The sequence below is a fragment of the Chelmon rostratus genome, chromosome 10 (assembly GCF_017976325.1).
Source record: "Chelmon rostratus isolate fCheRos1 chromosome 10, fCheRos1.pri, whole genome shotgun sequence".
In the NCBI taxonomy this organism is placed as follows: domain Eukaryota; kingdom Metazoa; phylum Chordata; class Actinopteri; order Chaetodontiformes; family Chaetodontidae; genus Chelmon; species Chelmon rostratus.
In genome coordinates this window covers 1,264,469-1,283,687 of record NC_055667.1, presented here as the reverse complement: position 1 = coordinate 1,283,687, position 19,219 = coordinate 1,264,469, and the positions used below count along the sequence as shown (strand labels likewise).

General features: G+C 41.0%; 1 protein-coding gene across 4 annotated transcripts in view; it reads right to left on the bottom strand.

Annotated features, from left to right (window-relative positions):
* vps13d (vacuolar protein sorting 13 homolog D) overlaps positions 1-19,219 on the bottom strand; it is a 78,472-nt gene that overhangs the window by 5,454 nt on the left and 53,799 nt on the right. For all 4 annotated transcript variants that reach the window (XM_041946761.1, XM_041946764.1, XM_041946763.1 and 1 more), the window contains 16 exons: positions 18,703-18,878; positions 17,926-18,049; positions 16,991-17,226; positions 16,776-16,878; positions 15,815-15,972; positions 15,501-15,609; positions 13,711-13,881; positions 9,448-9,546; positions 9,090-9,239; positions 8,127-8,276; positions 5,619-5,715; positions 5,363-5,511; positions 4,826-4,960; positions 3,258-3,425; positions 2,830-2,962; positions 557-752 (listed from right to left, as the gene is read on the bottom strand). In XM_041946761.1, coding sequence (XP_041802695.1) covers positions 557-752; positions 2,830-2,962; positions 3,258-3,425; positions 4,826-4,960; positions 5,363-5,511; positions 5,619-5,715; positions 8,127-8,276; positions 9,090-9,239; positions 9,448-9,546; positions 13,711-13,881; positions 15,501-15,609; positions 15,815-15,972; positions 16,776-16,878; positions 16,991-17,226; positions 17,926-18,049; positions 18,703-18,878 — 2,354 coding nt within the window. The remainder of the gene's footprint in view (positions 1-556; positions 753-2,829; positions 2,963-3,257; positions 3,426-4,825; positions 4,961-5,362; positions 5,512-5,618; positions 5,716-8,126; positions 8,277-9,089; positions 9,240-9,447; positions 9,547-13,710; positions 13,882-15,500; positions 15,610-15,814; positions 15,973-16,775; positions 16,879-16,990; positions 17,227-17,925; positions 18,050-18,702; positions 18,879-19,219) is intronic.

Here is a 19,219-nt window from a genome sequence, read left to right as displayed (position 1 = left end):
CTCTGTTGTCATAGGAGAAGCTGGAATGGGTGACAAATGCTGTACAATATAAACGCTTACAAATGCTGCTTATAACTATGCTATAGTCTTTTATTAAATGTTTGCATAGTGATTATATATACTAAATAGCAGGACTCAAAGTGTTACCCTTTGAAATATATTGGCCAAAAAATGAGTAGTTTATAAACGTAACTGTATGTGCAGCCCGAGGTAATAAACCAAACTCAACAGATTTCTATGGCAGGCAGGCCTTAAATGAACAAGGTCCCCTGCAGGCTTTATGAAGGGGAGAACCATTTCCCTGCTTTTGTTACAAGATTTGCATCTGTTTATATACAGCAGATAAAATCTAGTTATTACATTCCTTTTTTCAAATGGAGAACTGTGTGTTTATTGGTTTGTTAGTTGAGACAGCAGATATCTCATTAACATATAAGCTTGTCAATTCACTTTCAGAATGCGTTATTATTAGCTGTAGCAAATGTCTCCATGTTTTCTCTGCAGAGACCTGCTGTGTTATGAATTTTTCATTACACAGGTAATAGACTCAACCCACCTGTGGTTACTGAGACTAGCCATGTCCCGGACCGTCTGTGCCGTCTCTGAGGCAAAGTCCAGAGCTCCAGCCACCGGTTTGGTCACAGTGCCGACCAGACCTTTACCCAGGCCTGAGAAGAAGCCGCTGACTCCGCCCTCCGTCTTCACTCCCTCCACTGTGGAGGTGATGATGCTTGTCATGCCTCCAATGATACCTGGGGGAGAGGAGTTTGTTTAAAAGCATATGTGAACTTGCAGAGATAGTGCCTTTGAGGGAGGCCTTTAATGGGATCTGACTGGTTTCACTGAGGTATCCAGCTGCTCATTCACAATATGTTTACAATGGTACTTCTGAGTTTATATAGCGGAGGACTGCAGTAATAAAAACATTGTAGCAACTGTGGCAGCCTTGGGGCATCTCATTAATCCCTGACCACTGACACTGCTCAGACAGACAGTCATTGTTGCTGGACTTAAATGGGATACATACCTCTGCTTTTACATAGAGTATTACATTTTTCTCTGAGCTTCCAATATAACTGAGAGAGGCAACAGTGTGGTTCATTACATTGAAGTGATTGGCCACAGGGCTCTTTTGGTCATCGTCTGATGATAATTCTGGGTTCTGAGATTTTGTTTTTGAGGAATCTGGATGTTTTGCTATTGTATGCAAGTCCACAAGGGCATTTGAGCATTTATCACATTTTGGTTTAACATGAATTGATAATTCATTCTTTAATAGCCAACACTTTACCTGACTTTCACAACTTCGTGAACACACAGAATGTACATTGTACACCTTGGCCCATGACCCTTCTAACATGAACTTCCTGCACATACTGATTACAGCTTATACAGTCAGCCAACTGACAGAAACTTACTGCCACATGGACAATCGTATCACCATACACCTGTAAAAAGAATCCTCCCTGTTTCTCACTTCAACCATAATAACCCGTATGCAGCTCAGGTACGGATTTCAACAATCAAATGTCACACTTAGAAGACAGATTCCTGCAGAGAGGGTACAAAAGTGAGTGGGTAACAAAACTCAACACAATCAGGACTCAAACCATGGACAACAGACTCAGGTACATAATTAAGCACCGACCTCTGGCCAAGATATCCACCATCGTTAAAAAAACATCGCCATGTTACAGCCATGAAGCCTGCCCTTAAAGGAAAACTTGACAACCCTTTCAATTTTTGTCTCATCGGATCAGATAATCTTTTTTCTCATGCTCTCAGAATGTTTTAAATGCCATTTGGCAAACTCCAATTGGGCTGTCATATGCCTTTTACTCAAGAATACCTTCCATCTAGCCACTGTTTCATAAAAGCCTGATTGATGGAGTGCTGCCGAGATGGTCGTCCTTCTAGCAGATTGTTCAATCTCTGGAGAGGACTTCGAAGCTCTCTTAGACTGACTGGTTCTTGGTCACCTCCCTAACTAAGGCTCTTCTTGCCCAGCTACTCGGTTTGTTCTGTACAGCCAACTATTGGAAGGGTCCCAGTGGTTCCAAACCTCTTCCATTTCACAATTATTGAGGCCACTGGGAACACTAAAAGCTTTAGAAAGGATTTTATACCCATTTATTTTCATCCAGAGTTATCAGTCTGCATGTTTATCAGCTGGCACAGTCCCACACTGAAACTTGGAAAAATGGTAAATAGTATTTTACTGGTAAATAGTAAACGGACTGCATTCACCCATTCACACATGGTAGCTAGGCCACCTGCTCATTACGATCATTAACACACTCACACCGATGCAAAGCATCTGGAGCAACTTGGGGTTCAGTATCTTGCTCAAGGATACATAGACATGTAGACTGCGGAGGCCAGGGATTGAAACACCAACCTTCTGAAGTGTACAGCATTCATACACAGGTGGCCACCTGGTCATTATGAGCTGTAGGCATTCACATGCACACTCACACACCAATGGCACGGCATCTGGCACAATTTGGGGTTAAGCATCTTGCCTAAGGATAATTTGTCGTGTAGACTGCAGACCTCTGGTAAGTGGACGACCACTCTACTTCCTGAATTCATCAGCAAAGCATAATCACAGAGCCTGACAAACGACTGCACAGTTTTTCAGTCATAGACACTAATTAACAGTTTAGTAACCCTTAATCATCCTCAAATACTTCTGTATGTGTATATTTTTTCATTAGTCTCATTAGCCAAAATAGAATTTTAGGTGTTATGGGGCGGGGTTAAATTAGACAACCACTAAATGATTTGCTCCACTAGTTAATCAGATACAGAAATGTTTCGAGGGTGTACCATGAGCCAGTCCATGGATCCCTGCTACAAGGTGCTCTCCACTGGTGGCTCCATGGTATCTGATGTACTCTCGCTCACTCTGATGCCGGTTATCCATGGTCTTCCCCAGTCCGTCTGATAAAGTCCCTGCAAACTGACACACAGAGAACGGGAGGATATTCACATTGAATGGCTTCCCCCACTATTACAATTTTAACGTTTTTTACTCTTCACACATTTCTTTTCACGTATATGCTTCTGTGTATGTTCACACAATGAACACATTAACTGAAACACCTGTACAAAATATTACAATAATGCAACAGCCAACAAGCAATACAACAACAAAAAATCAATCATTTGTACTGTACCAGCATGAACAAAATAAAAATAGAACATACATTATAAAAAGCAACCAAACACAAGTACACAGTTCAACACAGGTGTACCTTTGCAGCAGAGTTGGACACACCATGGGTCACATTGCGTATGAGGCCACCCACGTTACCGTACTTGATGAGCTCAGACACACCCTCAGTGACGTCATTAAGGAGGCCCATGGGGTTTCCCAGGAAGTCCACAGAGCCCAGGATCTGGGCTGCCTGGCTGATCAGCTCCTACACAAATGAAATACGACACAGTAATGATCTGACGTAAACTGGAAAATCTACCACGTCACATGACACACCTGCAGAAGCTCATGTTTGACGGAAATATGCAACTCCATTTCCAAAACAGCCGAGACAAGTCCAGACCACAGGACAGTTTTCTACTTCACTTTAATCCATCTTAAATTTGCTCAGGACCAGAGAAGGCGGCAGTGTTTCTGGATCTGGTTTATATACAGCTTCGTCTTTTAGAGTTTCAGCTTGCATACTTGGATGCAGTGACGAGCTGTGTTCGTTTTTGGAAGTGCTCCTGAGTCCATGCAGTGATGTCCACTATGGACACAATGTTTTCAGATTCAGTAACTTCTGAATGGTGGAGAGAGCCACAGCCAAGTCAAGTGATACATTGATACATATTCTTTCTTAAATCTTTGTAGGATTTTTTCTTTGCACTTGCGAGACATGTAGTTTTTGTTTCTGAAGCATGATGTGTTAGAAATATGTTGTGTATTTGCTAGGTACATTTTGTTTCATTTGAAACCACACTGTTAAACTGTTGATACACTGTTAGTGAAACATAGGGCTTCTGTAAAACATTTTTTGTTTGTTCAAGTTCTGGCAGGAAATTAGCTGCATAATTTGCCCCTTTAATAATATTTTATATTTGCACTCTATATATTTGCTGATCTCAAAAATGATGTACTGCGTACTTTTTATTTACTGTGTAAAAAGTAGGTAAAAAGATCATTAACAAACTGTGTTCACCGGCACTGGTTTTACAAAGTGTTTTCAACTGGAGTTCATATGTACAAAAAGAATTAATTAAATGTTTAATTCAGTTGAAATTGTCTCAGGACACTTTTCATATAGAGCTGGTAAAGACCAAAATGATCATTTTATTTACAGTGTCCTAACTATTTTGGAATCGGGGGTGTACTTTGTGCTTTAATTGCTGTAAATTCCCTTGGGATGAATAAAGTTCTATCTTATATCTTATATTATCTCAGAGCTGCTGTAACTGGCTGCCACTCGTGCAGCGCCATCTTGGATAAACAGGCAGCATACATTGTTTTTTTTCACAGTTATTGGGACAATACATGTTTTTTATATACTGTATTTTTTTCTAGATGTTTTTTCTTTTCTTATTACATGCTGCTATAATGCCCAAAGTTTTCTCTTATCTTATCTTATCATATCTTATCTCAGTTGTTCATAACACGTTGTCAAGTTGCCCCTTTTTTTTTACTACCAATCAACCATTCAAGTCTTCTTTAAGAGGACTGAAATTACATTTTGTATTGAGTGTTGTTATTAGTTGTTATCCAAGTTTCAACTGTAATGGTCAATTGGGCAAATAAGTTCAAAGCAGAATTACAAACATGTTTAAAAGAACTGTGTGTACTGCTTGCCTCTCTAAAGTGTTTGAGAATGTCGTTGATGATGATCTCCTGGGTCTCGTAGGGGTGCACTCTGGTGAACGGATACATGTTGATGACAGCGTCTTCAAACCGAACCAGAGGAAAGCCCAGGGTGCCTTTCAAAGCCTATGGTGACCAAAAAAAAACCATGTAAAGAGGAGGTAACAGAGTGACAAGTGACATGTTCATAGATGGATCAAACTTTTAAACTGGTAAAACTAAAATAAATTTTAACCAAAACCTCTTATTAATACAGGGTTAAAACCATAGGTCCACAGCTGCTTTAATCCTTTGATTCTTATCAGAATCTATACAAATGTGACATTTACCCTTCTGTCTTTGTCAGCTGACTATGCTAACTGGATGGTCTTAATAACTTTGCTATGTCCATTTAAGATTCACTTTTCTAAAGTGAAATTGCTGGTGCCTCCAAAATGGTCAAATGTTACATTTAGCTCTCTGTCAAAGGTGATTTTTGAAGCTGCACACATGAAAAATGAAAAGGAGAAAAAAAAGAGATCATGTTACCTTGAGATCAGGAGGCAGCTTGTGAGAGGTGAAGACACTCAGTTTGACCTGAGGTAGGCTGATCTTCAAGTTCTCAAAGTAGTAACGTTTGGGAGGTCCTGCATCCTCGTTGAGCTTCCCATGGAGGTTTTCATCCAGCCTCTCCAGCTCTGCAGTCATTACAGTTATGATTATGTTATTTTAATTAAAGCAAAATTACCTACTTACTCACAGCCGAGAACAAAAGGCCATTCTAATGTCACCTCTAATGACCCACCAGCTTCTGTCTGTCCATATCCAAAGAAACTGAGCAGCTTGAGCAGCAGCTTCTCCTCGATGATGACTGTGAAGCGTCGGGCCGTCACCATAAGGTGCTGTGAACACATTATGGTTATATCATTTTTTGCTCATTTCTGTTTTCATTTGTTTTATTTCTATGCCTTTACCTATGACAGAAACATCAGCATCAGATAAAAATATGCACAGGCATTGGACTAGCGTAGCAGACTTTGAGATGATCACTGCCCACTGCATCTTCCGACCACCCAGACAGACCAACCGGACCAAGCGCAACCGTATGACGTGTGATTGTCCCAGGATGAACGGGAAGACAACCAGGAAAATAGCTAAGCTAAACCCTGCTTGGACCTACGGCTATCCCACTACCCAGCCTACTTCTGGCTAATGATTTAAGTTGCACTTCAATATAGGGGAAACTGAAAATGAATCTTTTCAGATAAAGCTAGGTTTTGTAAAGTAAAAAAATGATTCTCATGACAGAAGCTCTCTAGATAATTAGGTTCCTCTAGGTGTTTTCATACAGGTGTCTGCCTGTTTTGTATTATGGACAAAGAGTTGATACTGTTGCGTTACACATGGATCTGGCATAACATTATGACCACTGACAGTGAATAACAATGATAATCTCTTCATCATGGCACCTGGGATATATTAGGCAACAAATGAACATTTTGTCCTCAAAGTTTACGTGATACAAGCAGGTAAACTGTAAAAAAAAAAAAGTAAGGAATTGAGCGAGTATGACAATGGCCAAATTGTGATGGCTAGACGACTGGGTCAGAGCATCTCTAAAAGTGCAGATCTTGTGGGTGTTCCCGGTTTGCAGTGGTCAGTATCTATCAAAAGTGGTCCAAGGAAGGACAACCAGTGAACCAGAGTAAGGGTCATGGGTGGCCAAGGCTCATAGATGCACCTGTGGAGCGAAGGCTGCCCCAGGTGGTCCAATCCAACAGACAAGCTACTGTAGCTCAAATTGCTTAACAAGTTAATGCTGGTTGTGATAGAAATGTGTCAGATTACACAGTGTATCACAATTTGTTGCGTATTAGGCTGCATAGCCGCAGACCAATCAGGGTGCCCATGGTTACCCCTGTCCACCTTGCCGAAAACGCCAACAATGGGCACGTGAGCATCAGAACTGGACCACAGAGCAATGGAAGAAGGTGGCCTGGTCAGATGAATCATGTTTTGTTTTACATCACGTGGATGGCCGGTTGCGTTGCTTACCTGTGGAACACATGGCACCAGGATGCACTATGGGAAGAAGGCAAGCCGGTGGAGGCAGTGTGATGCATTGTGCAATGTTCTGCTGGGAAACCTTGGGTCCTGCCAGCCATGTGGATGTTACTTTGACACGTACCACCTACCTAAGCATTTTTGCAGACCATGTACACCCTTAAGTGGAAACAATATTCCCTGATGGCTGTGGCCTCTTTCAGCAGGATAATGCACCCTGCCACAAAGCAAAAATGTTTCAGGAATGGTTTGAGGAACACAACAACGAGTTTGAGGTGTTGACTTGGCCTCCAAATTCCCCAGATCTCAACCCAATTGAACACCTGTGGGGTGTGCTGGACAAACAAGTCAGATCCATGGAGGCCCCACCTTGCAACTTACAGGACTTAAAGGATATGCTGCTAACATCTTGGTGCCAGATACCACAGCACACCTTTGAGGGTCTAGTGGAGTCCATGCCTTGATGGGTAAGGGCTGTTTTGGCAGCAAAAGGGGACCAAAGCAATATTAGGTAGGTGTTCATAATATTATGCCTGATCGTTGTATATTGCACAACAACTTTTGTGGGAACAAATAATGTGAAAATGGGTCAGATATGACATAAAAGCCACTTGTCAGCCTTGTTGTAAAATCAGCTGTTCCCCGGTACTGCAAAGGTTTAGCCCACATTTTCTAACCCAGTTGCCAGAATAATGCGTTGAAGGAGTTTTCATGGAGTGGATAAGTGCTTTCATAGAAAATAATCCCTGACGTTGTCTGCATTGCAATACGTAAATTAAATTCATTGCATTTAAAGTCTGTCTTCATGGCTGGAGCGCACCAATCTACTAATCATCAGTGATATTGATGAGGTGAGGTGCCAACAAAGAGCCCAAAGAACAGTGACGGACCATACCCACTCTAGTCATAGCCTCTTTACCCTGCTGCTGTCTGGCAAGCAATACAGAAGTATCTGCTGCTGTATCAATAGACTAAAGAACAACTTCTTTCCTCAGGCTGCGAAACTCCTCAAGTCATCCTTGGCACTCCACTATAAATAATAGTTTATTTTTATGACTTATTATTTAATCACCCATTTACATAATTTCTGTTTTGTGAGTAGCATAAAGGGACTACAACTTGATTTTGTTGTACAACCCTGTGTTGTTAAATCATTGTCCTTGTACCTGGTGATTCTAGTAACACTCTGTATCACACCAGTCACACCATCTGGAAAAGAAAGACTTGTGCTTCAGTGTGTGACATTCACCTTGAAGAGATCAGTGAGCATGAGGCTGCTGGGAACCTTGACTGAGTTGACCTGCAGGGCTGGGCCACTGTCGTTGACACTGCTGTCACTGGAGCTGGGAGTCACACACAGCATTACAGGCTGGGTGGTACCCAGCAGCTGGTTGTCCACCTGATTACAACAACAAGACAAGTATTCATACAGCACCCTCCACGAAAACAGAATTCACAGCACAGTCTTGACGAGATAGTTACACGCATTATTAGCAGAAAATAGTCTATATGAGTACTGATCATGCTTTATATTACCAGGAAGCTTCTGGGAAGCCAAACCAACATACAACATGTATATAGACTGCACAAATCTACCGTAGTATAGTATAGTATAGTCTTTAGTAGTGTCATTATTAGTGGGATGAATCTATCACTATGTGTCATGTCGATTTTGAGAATCATTTCAGTAATTTTCAAAGGGATTTCATTTGATCTGAATAGTGAGTAGTGAAGTAAAATGAAATTAAAACCAGGTGTTTTCACAAGTGATCAACACAAGATGATTATTGCTGAATGTGACAGTGGTTAATATGGTCGTGGACTGAGTCGGTCTTTCTGACACTGTTCTTCATTGGTGATTCATGAATCCAAGCTGTGTAACCAGAATATTGTAGTCATACTCAGTAACTTTCCAACAAACATGGCATACTGCGTGGGGTTCAATGATGGACCCCTCTTTTGTCCCACCTACCTTCCCCTTGTTGACATTCAGGATTTCACTGGCTTCTAATGATATGAATTACATAACTATGGTTCTCTTGCATCTAAGGCATACAGTATGTGTGTATTTTATAATATACATATATCGTTATCATACATATATAAAGTATATAATTACATACATATTATTATGTAAAGCACCTTGGTGTTATACAAATACAATTTGATCTTGGTGGAATACTGAATGTTCTCATTGCTGTGGTGAGCTTACCTGGATGTTCTGAATGCTGAGCTCCAACACCTCGTTGGCAGCCGTGCGGATGAAGTGGACATCTATACCAGACAGTGTCGTGAACACAAGCTCCTCAGGAACCTTGTTGACCAGAGAGACACCCAAACCTTCCTCCAAGTTCACCAACACCTGTAAAATGAATACAAAGAAGACATCAGAGGAGAGGCTTCTCATAGAAGCACATCAAAAAACTATTGTGGAACGGCACACAATCAATATAAACCCCCAGGACTTTGAATGTGCCATGTAGTAATTATGTGATGCCAGGCATGGATGTCAGTGACAAACCATGGTGCATATTAACACCTCCATGAAATAATTTCAAGGTTACTCATACCTCAAGCTCAGTCTCTCTCTTCTTCACATCTTCTTTGCTCCTGTCCTGTTCTGAGCTGGGTGAGCTACGAATCATTCTCCTCTGGTTGAAGTCACTGATCTACAAACAAACAAACATCTGTGAGTAGCAATGATGAGGTTTGTCATCACTGTAATCTGTCTGCTATTATCAGATGGTTATCAGAGCACCAGAGATCAATTTGAAATACTCAAATTCTGAAAGAAGCTCTATTGTCTAATTTACAGTGCATGTACATATTCATTTTGTAGGAGAGAAAAAACAACGATAAGGAATGCAGTCAAACTGGGTTTCATATATAGTAGAGGTAAGGGTAAGCAATACGGTCAAAAATGCAATCATTCCATCTCTTATGCCAGCAAATTATAATAAGTATTGAAATATTCAAAATTACATTAATTAGTTAGTTTAGTTAGTTAGTTAGTTTAGTTAGTTAGTTAATTAGTTTATAATTCATTACGTAATGGCACAGAAAACTAAATGGGTGTTATTCTGTGTTTGTGATGTTGTCATCAGTTGCTTCCATGCCGCTTATGTGCTTAAACTTGACACTGGGTTTGGAAACAGTTTAGCAGTGTTTCATCACCAGAATAAAGAAGTCCAAAGTGTGGGCATCTCTTTGATGTGTGATTGGCATTAGGCTTATTAATGTTGAAAAAAGGTAACTTCATGACTTCTGTGAAGTGTCGAACAATGAAACTTCAAAACAGCTCAATGAACGTAACGAATGTAACGAAGAAAAAGACATTTGCATGCACAGTGCTTTACAGCAGAACTGAGTACAAAACAAACTTGACTGTTAGAAGTTTAGTGCAGGAACAATTTTGTTACACATGAATGATTTAACTTCTCTGAGCTTTAAAAGTGACAAAAATCAAATGTACATTCTAAAAATACACAAGCTTCCCCAGCTGCAGGCTTGACATGGACAGAAAGAGTGCCATTGTCATGGTGCATTGAGTCTGTGGATCTAGGTGAAAAATGCGGTCTTCACTGTGAACAACTGCAGCTTTTAGGTCTCAAAAAGACATTTTCCCAAGTGTATGGAAATGAAAAGTAACCACTGACGACCTGAAAGGCAGACAACACAAATTTAATATTCTAAACACCGTGGTATGTTGTGTGAAATATCTGACACTAATGATTAAACTAAATATGCTTAACCACTGGTATCAGTATGGAGGTCATTATAAAGAGAAGAATTAAAAAAGGTCTGCTGGATGTACTGTTTTGTCTGTTCTGATCAAGTTTTAGAATCACCAAAAACAATACACTTTAAAGAGCTATCCAGCATCAATACTATTAGGTCTCAGACTGCCAACCAAAATCCGTTTTTGGCATACCCAGATTGATTTTAGAAAGTCTGGACAGCAAGAAATTCACATTGAATGCAATATTTGCAAACTGGATCCAAGCCATATTTGGGAGGTGGTTTGAAATACGCTTCCGATCAGATTTCCACAGATGTGTCTCCGTCTGGCCACTCAGATCTGATTTCAAAGTGACTTTCTAATCACTCGCAATGCCACACTTAACGGCGATGTCAAATCCAAAGTGACAGAAGTCTATTAGAGAGGCTACGTATAATCAAGGCTGCTACTCGCTAGTGTGTGGAAATATTCTGGCTCTTCCCCTGCTGCTTTTCTGATGGTTTTGCTCCTCTCCTGATTCAGTGAATTAGGCATTTTATTTTGCCCAAACCAGAGTTAGTGATGATTGTTGGAACAGTGATAGACCAAGAAGGTTTTGGTGAGTTTTGCAAGTGTTTTATGATGTTAAATTATTATTTCTGGTGGCTTTGGAGAGAGCAATACAGCAGCTATTTCTGGTTTGACAATCTCTGTACGGATCCTTTCCATAATGTTGTTAGAGACTTAGAATAACAATCTGAGGCTGCCAGTGGACAAAACAACATTTTTAAGGGACTTACACTCCTAAGGGAGGGACTACATTGCAGTGTGTATCTTGGCTCTTGCGCAATACTGGACCAATTTCAAAAATTGTAGTCTACATTAGTCACTTGGATACAAAAACATGGGAAAATAGGACTCATTATCAAGTATTCACAGCGCTTCACTTTTTCCGCATTGTCATGTTACAGCCTTATTCCAAAATGGAATAAATTCAGCCCATTATGACAACGCAAAAAAAGTGTTTTCGAAATGTCAGCAAATTTATTAAAAATTAAACACTAAGAAATCACATGTACATAAGTATTCACAGCCTTTGCTCAATACTTTGTTGCTGCACCTTTGGCTGCAGTTGCAGCCTCAAGTCTTTTTGAATATGATGCCACAAGCTTGGCAAACCTATCTTTGGCCAGTTTCGCCCATTCCTCTTTGCAGCACCTCTCAAGCTCCATCAGGTTGGACGGGAAGCGTCGGTGCACATCCGTTTTCAGATCTCTCCAGAGATGTTCAATCCGATTCAAGTCTGGGCTCTGGCTGGGCCATTCAAGGACATTCACAGAGTTTTCCTCATCCCACTTGTCGTTGTCCTGCTGAAAGATGAACTGTTGCCCCACTCTGAGGTCAAGAGCGCTCTGGACCAGGTTTTCATCCAGGATGTCTCTGTACATTGCTGCATTCATCCTTACCTCTATCCTGACTCGTCTCCCAGTCCCTGAAAAACATCCCAACAGCATGAAGCTGCCACCACCAGGCTTCACTGTAGGGATGCTATTAGCCTGGCTTCTGGTTTCTTCCAAACATGACGCCTGGCATTCATGCCAAAGAGTTCAATGTTTGTCTCATCAGACCAGAGAATTTTGTTTCTCATGGTCTGAGAGTCCTTTAGGTGCAACTCCAAAATGTCTGGCCACTCTACCGTACAGGCCAGATCGGTGGATTGCTGCAGAGATGGTTGTCCTTCTGGAAGGTTCTCTTCTCTCCACAGAGGAACCCTGCAGCTCTGACAGAGTGACCATCGGATTCTTTGTCACCTCCCTGACTCTGGCCCATCTCCCCCAACCGCTCAGTTTAGGAAGAGTCCTGGTGGTTCCAAACTTCTTCCATTTACAGATGATGGGGGGGCGCTGTGCTCATTGGGACCTTCAGAGCAGCACAAATTTTTCTGTACCCTTCCCCAGATTGTGCCTCGAGACAATCCTGTCTCAGAGGTCTACAGACAATTCCTTTGACTTTACGCTTGGTTTGCGCTCTGACATGTGCTGTCAAGTGTGGGACCTTATCTAGACAGGTGTGTGCCTTTCCGAATCATGTCCAATCAACTGAATTTACCACAGGTGGACTCCAATTAAGCTGTAGGAACATCTCAAGGATGATCAGTGGAAACAGGATGTACCTGAGCTCAATGTTCAGCTTAATGGCAAAGGCTGTGAATACTTATGTACAAGTGATTTCTTTTTTTAATTATTAATACATTTGCAAAAATCTGAAATCTTTCACATTGTCATTCTGGGGTATTGTATGTAGAATTTTGATGAAAAAAAATGAATTTAATCAATTTTGGAATAAGGCTGTAACATAACCAAATGTGGAAGAAGTGAAGCGCTGTGAATACTTTCTGGGTGCACTGTAATATCTGACCAAAATTCCTCCCGTTTGTCCACAACAATGAAATCTTCCAGGACATGTCGACCACTACCAACTGGACACTCTGCATATGTCACCTTCACTGACTGAAAATGAAATGTAGGTCAAACTGATATGAGCGCATAAATCAACAACACAGTAAAGGACATTATTTTATTTGTTTAATTTGTTACACATAGGTATGTAGATCTTTTAAAAGGTATGTTCATGTTGGAATAATATACTTGTAGTATGTCTCTCGTTGTATGGGCCCTCTTATGGATACAACGGGCAAAAATAGATATTGGTATATTGATATTGATATATGGTTTGAACCTATGTGGTTTTGTTATTAGAAAGAAAAATCAAACATCATTTTTTTCCAAATTTAACAGGCCTACTACTAGTAGAGCTGTATGGGGACAACACTAAGAACAACAGTCTTTTGACTTGACTGCAATTGTTTGGAGGGTGAGATGATGAATCCAGCATAGGTAGTTACTGACATCTACGTCGTTACCACAGCAACTCATGCAGATAGTTAAGCAATGCCTGGACATACAAATCTGATCTAATGACTTCAAAAACAGTGTGGAAAGTCTGTCTTAAAGATCTGTTTTGAGAAATAAATGTAATTTGCCTGCAGTCTGAACAAAGGCTTCGTGCTGAAAGATTACTAATTCTTTTCTGCTTAATTGGGTTTTGTTCTCACCTGCAGGACACGTGTGGGTCCATCTGGCAGCACCTGGACTGACAGCACCCCAGAACCAGGTCTCATCTTCTGGTTGATAAACTGCTGCTCAGGGCCAGGCTCCAGCAGCCCAGAGTCTGGTCCTAGCACCACCTCTGCTCCATCATACAGGCCTGCCACCCCACCCTTCACCTGAATGGTAAAACAAATAAAAATAGAACTGAAGAAAACCACACTGGAAAAAATCAAGAAACTGTAAAAGAACATAATAAAGCCTAACAACAGTCATTGTTAATATATTTGTACAGGTGATCAGGGGATGAGTTTGCTACATTTATTTAAAGTCATTTAATCCATAATTCATCATGATCAGACTGGCTTCATTTAAGGTAGACTTTTTTATTTGATGGATAATTCATCATTACAACAATGGGCAGCCGTGGCTCAGGAGGCAGAGTGGTCATCCACTTATCAGAATGTCGAATACATATCCCACTATCCTTGGGCAAGATACTGAACCCCCCTTGCAAGTGATGCTGTACTATTCACACACGTGAGTGTAATGATCAGGTGGCCTAGTCATGGTATGACCGTGTGTAAAAGGGTGAATCCAGATGAATCAGATTATAAATGGCTAGACATAGAACAAACAGTTGGTAAAGATATTCAGATTTCAGATTCATCATTTGTTAGTCAGTCTATCGAACACCATCTTCATTTCAAAACATTAACAACAGCAGCCTCTCTGACAGCCTGGTGGAAATTACACAAAATCACAAACACTACTTTTGCACCATCCATTTTACTCCCATCTGGAACAATCTTGATTTCCTAAGACAGAAGAATCTACTTAATTTCCACAGATGGTCCTAGAAATCACATACCTAAACCACATCTACCACAAAGATAACTGGTTCAGTTCCCCCTCCAGATGTACAGAATTGAAATCAATGCATTTTTGGAATATCTGCAACTGGAATCATCCAACAAAATGTGACATCAACCATGACATTCCTCCTTCAAGCTCAGAATTAATGAACATCCCTTCCACAAAAATCTCATCTCTAAAATATACAAAATAATATCACAGTCTGACAAAACACTGTCCATACCATTAATAAAATGGGAACGGGACCTATACATGACTCCTGATGCCAACTTTTGGAAACAAATTTGCAAAGACATCGACCTCAGGACAAAAAATCGTAACCTACAACTCATACAATATAAGATAAGACAACGGAACTTTTGTGCCCACACTGGGAAAAAATGTTTAAAATGGGACTTTCATCAGAAATCTCTTCAAATTGCACAGAAGATAGCCTGGATAGCTATATGCACACCACCTGGCACTGCACACCCATTAAACACTTTCAGAAACAAATCACAGAGTCACTAGCTGTCTTTATGGGCTGCCACATCCCATTACGCTCCTTATTCTGCTTACTAGGAAACATGTCAACAATCAACCTGAACAAATGAAACAGTAGATCACTCCTCGTAGCCCTAACTATCACCAACAAAACTATCCTTATGAACTAGACTAGAGGTGAGAGAAGAGGCCTGATGGGCAATAACAATTACCATTACCATACCCACAACGTACACCCAGGATTTCCTGAGGTTAAAGTCACCTCAGATCAATTTAAACGAGAAGTCATGACTTGGATTCACTGACTTAAGTTGGTTAGGAATTTTCCTCTTAACAGGTGGTGCACCCAATGAATGTAAAACAAATAAATGATCACTTCCCTCTAGACATTTTTCAAATTCCACAACAAAGACACATCAACATAGCTAGGTGTACCTACCTGTACTACCAGCCGGGGAAGGCCACAGGTCAGCATGCCTGAGGTGAAGTACCACGTCTGGGTGGTGCTGCGGCGTGAATCTGGCCTCCTTAGCATCAACGGCTCAAAACTGTGAGATGAACAGGTAGAGAGAGAGAGAGAGAGAGAGAGAGAGAGAGAGAGAGAGAGAGAGAGAGAGAGAGAGAGAGAGAGCTCTTACATGCAGTCTTCCATAAAAGACTTCCTTCCAGTCTATCGGAAATTGACTGTAAATTACTCCTTAGAGAAATATCTGTTGAGTTTATAGACACACTACAGGTGCACACAGCACGCACCTGTTGTCACTAACGGCTGCGAGCCCGGCGATGTCCAGCACCAAAGAGGAGTCCAGTGGACGTGGCTGGGCTGGCTTGCTCTGCGGTGGGGACGAGCCTTCATGACAGAGCATGCCGGACCCAGTCATCCTCCACAGCTGGGAGCGCTTCCCCGGCTCCTGCACAACAATCAGAGTACATGTTACTACACAGTTATTAATTGAAGTGGACTTGGACTACAACTCTGCTATCAATTAATATTTAGTCTATAAAATGCCAGAAGTCAGTGATAAAATTGCTGATCACCTTTTCTGAGAGCTCAAGGGGACACCTTCAAAAGACTATTCTTTTATGCCAAATTTTTGTTGGGACCTCACACGTGGATGAACAGAGACAGGCCTACATGTGAATCCAAAAGCCTGAATATAAACTCAGAATAAAGGAAGAGCACTGAATCCTACCCGGCCTTGCAAATCACACGAGTGTCAGATTTGGCTTAAACCCAAATTCTGGTTTCTCAGGGGATGAGACCCACCAAAAACAGGGGAATCCCCATGACAGAGTCATCATGATGTCATCAAAAACATAATTTGTGAGTCTGTGATTATTTGCACATGTATGTTGTGGCAACAGTTGGTTGTGTGGGTCAGTGTTTGGATTCAACCCTTTACCGTCCACCTGATGAAAGTAAAATGGCATTTTAAACATTGGCATTACAAGTACAGCCCTTTTTTGAGACTGTATCCACTTCTTGGTTATTCATCCCTGATCCAAGGACGGCACCCCATTACTGTTAATTCATATGAATAATTTCATTGATATTAATGCAGTTATTGGTATCAATAACCATCTTAATATCTGCTAATAACCAAACCTCTGCTACCAGATCCCAACATGGGGAATCTCCTTGTTTGTCATGTTATCCACACTTAGATCAATGTATGTTTGTTCATTCTGGATTGTTTTAAACTAAAAACAGTACCTTCTTTTTCAGGATGACTCTTTGAGTCTTGGTGTCCACATCGAGAACCAGTTCAGCACAGCTCACCAAACACTTCTTCCCAACAGGTCTTCTCTCAACTCTCCTGCATCAACAAAATTATGCTGCTTACCTTTATGACTGCAACTTTTATATATGAGAAAAACTTATAATATAAAATGATGCTATTATTAGTTAGTCATATCATTGGTCCATACTGTGAGAAAGTGTGTGTGGCTGCAATGTAGATGAAGTTCTCGTAGTAGAGTTTGTTGTATTCTCTCAAGAAGTTCATGTCGGCTGTGACTTCTGAGGACCCAGCTCCTTTCACTGTCACTGTGAGGTAAGGGGGGAGTGTGGGTTCATCACAGGCGTAGTCCAGCACAGAGCCTGCCTTTACTTCAGTGTGCAGCCGGATGTCAGCCACACTATGCTGCCAAAACTGGATAGGCACCTGAAGGGATTCAAGCAATGCATTGGATTTGGTGTTTTATTTTTGTCATGTGTTTGACAGCAGCACAGTATCATAAAAACACAGCCCCCTCACTCATTCAATGAGACTACTGTGTAGGCACAATGAGTAGGGATCAGATTTGCATTCTATGCCAAAATGGGCCCCATATAATGAAAGTGATTCAGATGAAAACTTGGTATAATTAGGTTTTCTTTAGTTTTTTTCCTTTCCATGCACTCATTGTGCATGACCTGAGTTTTCCAAAAGGCAAGGCATATATATTGCTTAAGCTATAGTGAGCTAGTTGGACAAGAATGGCAGAGAAAGTGCAGCTAAAAATTCTCAATACTAACATACTAGCTTGACACCTCAGTATGACCAATAGCCATGTTCAGCCATGTTAGGTGCTTTCTTACATGTGAATGAGACGAGGTAGTTGGATATAGTTAGCAATGACAGTAATGCACTTTGGTCAGAACACAGTAAAAAAAACAAAAACAAAACCCTGAGCCAAGGAGAGAGGGAGTTGCTGTACAGCAAGAGTGATGACATAATGAAACACCATGAATGTCCATGAGTTCCTGAGAGAACTGGGAGTTCAGTAAGTGATTCTGGCACAGGTCTCCTTTTGTTCTTGGGTAAGTAAGTATGTCCACCCATTGGTATCAGGGTGGACATACTTACCTAATAGTGGCTTACCTCAGAGATGTTGTCAATGCGGAAGGGTGGCGGCAACTGGTCAGTGTCAGTGAAGGAGATCTGGTAAGTGGCTCCTTTCAGGGTGATCTCTGTCCGCAGGAAGAAACAGTTCCCCAGTGTGTCTCTGTTCAAACCAAGATCCAATTAAAACCTGTCAAATACTTGACCTCATTCACTCCACTTCAATTTGTTTTTGGTATAGCACTTAAAAAAACACTGAGTTCTCAGTGTCAGCAGCACAACACATATGGTCCATAGAGGCAGAGAATGTTGCCCCTCTATTCTTGAGAGGCAAAAGGGTGATTTAAATGTAAAAAGATGTAATTGGTTAAAACACACATTAAATCTCAGTATCATTTAAAATATGTTTTCTCTCCTCTTTGCAAAATATCCATTGTTGACATTCTGATTAAAATGCTTCAACAGTGACATCTGCTGGACAGGCAAGAGTGTGAAGTGGTGATTGGGGGCAGAGGATGGGCGCCTGCTGTTCTCCTTACAGTGTGACAGGACTCGGTGGTCCGTTAACTTCACAACATTACAGTTAACCATGTGCTGAAGTCTCAACAATGAATTACAATCTAATAATCCTAACTCCCTAACCACCAGAATAAAGCATTAGTGCTTTATAATGACTAATAATAAGCAAATATGTTCTCAACATGCGATGCTAACAAGCAACTAGTGAATGATGAATATACAGATAATAAGGAAATGAAAATTAGAGTAAATAACATTTGCTGGTGCTGGAGAGTGTGTTATGTATATGTGGTTCACCTCATGTTGACGTGAAAGGACTTGGGCTTGTTGACCTCGAAGCCTCCAGACCAGGTGCAGTTAGGGGTGTCCATGAGGCGTACGCACAGCAGCTGGTCGTAGTCATTGCGGGGCCAGTGGAAGACAACGCTGGATCCCGGCAGCGTGGAGATGTAACCCTCCGGGTTGACGGTACCCTATGAGAAATGTAGTCATTAATATCTTCTGTCATTTTGTATTATCGTCCCCCTGTGAGTGAAAATGGGGGAACAGATACAGACAGAGCTTTCTCACAGCACACATTTTGATTTATCAAACAAAGGTATAAACATAACATTATTAATGGCTGCATTCTGTTTAGGTTCCAGTCCCAGGGCCCTGTTATTGTGTGAGCCGGTTGACTGAAATTACTTAGTTACTCACTGAAGAGCCATCTTTCATTTCACTGGCAATATGTAACAAATGTCCCAAACTGGAATCTAATTAGCAATGTTTTAGACCACCATGAACTTGTGTCTTTGTCTTTCTTTCTTTCTTT